The 4,144-nt window shown below is 42.3% G+C and overlaps 1 protein-coding gene across 1 annotated transcript in view; it reads right to left on the bottom strand.

Annotated features, from left to right (window-relative positions):
• Positions 1-622: 622 nt before the first annotated feature.
• The window catches only part of FSHR (follicle stimulating hormone receptor), a 187,760-nt gene continuing 184,238 nt past the window's right edge, over positions 623-4,144 (bottom strand). The window contains exon 9 of the mRNA XM_040453628.1: positions 623-3,505. Within this exon, the coding sequence (XP_040309562.1) occupies positions 2,281-3,505 (1,225 nt within the window). The 3' untranslated portion in view covers positions 623-2,280. The remainder of the gene's footprint in view (positions 3,506-4,144) is intronic.

The following is a 4,144-nucleotide window of genomic DNA, read 5'->3' as shown; positions in this document are numbered from 1 at the left end:
AGATGGAGCTGGGACACCCAACAGTGTGACAAACTGGTGTGGGGGCCAGAGAGGAAAATGCTAAATGAAAATGCTTTATTTTCATGTCAGGTTAGACCAGTGTTCTCCAATAGAAACATAACATAAGCCACAAACACGACCTACATAGGTGACTTTAAGTGTTTTAGCAGCTCCATTTAAAAATGTCAAAAGAAATAGATGAAATTAATTTTACACTTTTCTTAATGCGTTCGAAATAGTAGTGTTCCAGTAGGTAGTCAGTATAAAAAATTACTGAGTTACCATACATCCTTTATTTTTTTCTTTGCAGTAACTATTTGAAATCAAGTCTGTTGTGTGCACTTATAGCATGTCTCATACTGGTTAGCCATATTTCCAGTGCTCAGTAGCCACATGTGGCTAGTGGCTACTGTACTGAAGAGCCTAGGTCTAGACTACTTATTTTTATTTATTTCACGTTTATTTAGAGAGACTGAGTGGGGGAGGGTCAGAGAGAGAGATTGGAAGAGAGAGAAACAAGCAGGCTCTGTGCTGTCAGTGCAGAGTCTGACCCAGGCCTCCCTCTGACAAACAGTGAGATCATGACCTAAGCTGAAATCAACAGTTGGACACTGAACTCACTGAGCCAGCCAGACACCCTGGTCTACACTATTTTTAAAGATAACCATTCTATTGTTCACTTGATGCTCACAACAGATCAAGATGATGCTAGGGCACATAGGGAGAAATGATTGCTTTTTCTTCCAGCCCTATATGAACTTCCTTGTTAATTCTTTTGGGACAAAGTTATGAAATGTCTGCCACAAGGCAAGAGGAGGAAGGATTGGCTTCAACATGGAAAGAGCATACTCTGAGAGGAGACTCAGAGCTTTGTGAGGTGGTTATGGAACAGTGCTTGGTGGAGATTTATGGTTGGAATTTATGGTCCAGGTTTTCTAGACTGGGTCTTTCAGGAAGATAAATATGGGAAATATAGTTACTTATTAGGAACAACATGGTATAATGGAATGAGTTCTAGATCAAGGGTCAGGAGTACTGGGCATTGGTCAAGGGGGAGAAGGGTAAACTAAAATGTATCAAGCCTACTATAACACTAAAGCACTTAACATTTTCTTACTCACTTCTCACAATAAGCCCAATAGTTAGGAATTCTAACCAATTCCAATTAACATGAATAAGTTGAGCCTGGAGAGATAGTATAGTGTCCTCGCTTATTGAGGATTTATGATAAAGTCTTAGCTCTAATTCCAAAGCCGCTAGGTTCTTAACATTATAATCTACATACATGCCATATAGTAGGCTCTATCTTCTACAAATTAGGCTATAACTAAAGAAGCAGAACCAGGCATGCATCTCATGCTGGAGCTCAAGTACACAACAGAGGCAGTGATAAAGGGAAGACCACTAGCATGCTGGAAGCCACCACACGAGATGGAACCCCACAAGATAAAACTGAGCCCCATTTCCATCTTGTTGCCTCTCCCCTTGGTCTTAACAGAATTTTGCAGCAGCCGAGGTTCTTCATCATTGAATGAAGCACATGTACCTGGCCCAGGAGTCAGACTGCCTGGAGGATCCAAGGGAAGATACAGCATTTCCAGGCCCAGTGGCTGCTCCATAGCAGTGAGCTGAATCAGCAGATCAGCAACAAAGTGTAAGAGTGACAAAATGGCTAGAGTTTCCCTTAATCTCTTTTCCCAACAATCTTCTCTGTAGCCCATCATGACGGGAAGCACATAGGGGATTCTGGGAAATGTAGTTTACCTTATTGAAGCTGACGCATAACAAAGCCATCACATAGGTACTCAGTAAATATTTGTTGAATGAATGAATAAGTGAATGAACATTGTGCTGCTTCCCTTGGAAGTTTTTTTGGGAATCGGAAGACCTAATTGTGGCTCTGCTTCCTATAAGCCAAGCCATCTGGAACAAGTCACTTAATCCTTTGAGTCTTGATTTACTTGTCTATAAAACTCCAAGAATAATCCTGGTTAATAGGACTTTTATAAGGATCAGTTGGGATGATCTGAACAAAAGCACTGTGAACATCATAAAGCATAAAACAAATGTATTGTTTTAATTATGAATGTTGTTACTACTTCAGCTTCCTAATCTATCACATGGAGTAATAGTTCCTGAGCAATTTACCTTACAGGTGTGCTAGGAAGATTAAATAGGATGAAGTATGTAGAGTACTCTGCCAGCTATGCCATGGCATATACTTCAAAAGTGAGACTTCAGTTATCCTTTGACACTGAGATACATTTTGCACCTAATGTTTTAGTTCTGGGCTAAATGGGTTAGAGGGACAAGTGTGTAATTGGTAACTCTGAGAACTGGAGGGCAGTGGCCATTTCTTGGATGGGAGTTGTGGGCAGTGGATAAAGTTTCTGTTCTATAAGTTTGGGCTTGCATTTCATAGCAACCAAACCTGCTCGTCAAAATGAAGAAATCCCTGCGGAAGTTCTTAGTGAAGATGGCATAGAGGAAGGGGTTGGCACAGGAGTTGATGGGGTAGAACAGGACCAGAAGGATCTTTGACTTGGACACAGTGATGAGGGGCACCTTGAGGGAGGCAGAGATGGCAAAGAAGGAGATGGGTGCCATGCAGAGGAAGTCTGTGAAGATGAGCATAGCCATGCGCTTGGCGATCTTGGTGTCACTAGAGGAGGACACGATATTGGGGTTTCTCACTGTGAGGTAGATGTGAGCATAGCAGCCACAGATAATCACAAAGGCCAGGACATTGAGCACAAGGAGGGACATAACATAGAGCTGTGACAAGGGGCTGTCAATATCCATGGGCAGGCAGATGCTCACCTTCATGTAGCTGCTGATGCCAAAGATGGGAAAGAGGGCGACCGTGAAAGCAAAGATCCAGCCTAGCAGCATGATGATGGCAGCATGGCGGAGCTGTACTTTGCATTCTAGCTGCATGGCATGGGTGATTGTATGCCATCTTTCCAATGTTATGACTGTCAGGGTATAGACTGAAAGCTCACTGGCAAAGACTGTGAAAAAGCCAGCAGCATCACAGCCTGCTCCAGTTTGCCAGTCAATGGCATAGTTGTGGTATTGGCTTTTGGTGTAGATATCAACTGATGCTATGAGCAGTAGGTAGATTCCAATGCAGAGATCAGCAAAGGCTAGATTGCACATAAGGAACCGGGGAACTGTGAGTTTGTATTGGCTGGTTATCAGGATCATCAACACTATGATGTTCCCTGTGATGGCTAGGATGCTAATAAACCATATCAAGACCCTTAGAATATCATACCCCATGATATCTTCACATGGGTTGAATGCATCTGGCTTAGGGGAGCAAGTCACATCAACCACTTCATTGCATAAGTCATAGTCAAATTCACTGTACATCATGTTAAATCCTTTGGTGTAACTGGATTCCTCGTCTTCTGCCAGAGAGACTCTCTGACCCCTAGCCTGAGTCATATCATCAACTTCTTGCCTTAAAATAGATTTGTTGCAAATTGGATGAAGCTCAGAGCTAGAAAAATACAAAAAGGAACAGAATCAACATCCTGGATCCAGAAAGGCAAATACATCACTGTTTTTGCACAGGGTGGAAATGATTGGGTTTCTTCCTGATTTTTTTTTTTTCTCTTCTCAAAGTCTGTCTGCCCTTGAGACTAAGCTCAAGGGTTAATGGTGCTTACTGTAAATGAACAGAACAACTTGTGTATATATTCCTAGAGTTGGATGGCCCACTGGGGAAACCATCTGGCCACAACCTGAATGTGGGAGGAAGGCGCCTGGGACTAGCTAAGCTTTGCTGTTAAGTGCAAATAATTTACGGACCTAATATCTACTTCACCCTTTGCCTTACCCTTTTCTATTCAGCTATCTGTTAACATGCCTGAGTAGGATATAACCCTATTCCTCCACTATTTACTGAAGTTGCTGTAAGATCTGGACTGTTATGAACTGAATGGAGAACTTACTTGCTTGTTTCTTTCCTCTCTCTCTCTCTCTCTCTTTCTGTCTTTCTCTCTTTCTCTCTTTCTCTGTCTCTCTGTTTCTCTCTCTCTTTCTCTCTCTCTCTTTCTCTCTCTCTCTCTTTCTCTCTCTTTCTCTCTCTTTCTCTTTCTCTCCCTCTTTCTCTCTTTCTCTCTCTCTCTCTCTCTCT

The sequence above is a fragment of the Herpailurus yagouaroundi genome, unplaced genomic scaffold (assembly GCF_014898765.1).
Source record: "Herpailurus yagouaroundi ecotype Mexico unplaced genomic scaffold, PumYag 210, whole genome shotgun sequence".
Lineage (NCBI taxonomy): Eukaryota > Metazoa > Chordata > Mammalia > Carnivora > Felidae > Herpailurus > Herpailurus yagouaroundi.
The sequence above is the reverse complement of the archived record's forward strand: the minus strand, read 5'-3'. Positions and strand labels throughout refer to the sequence as shown.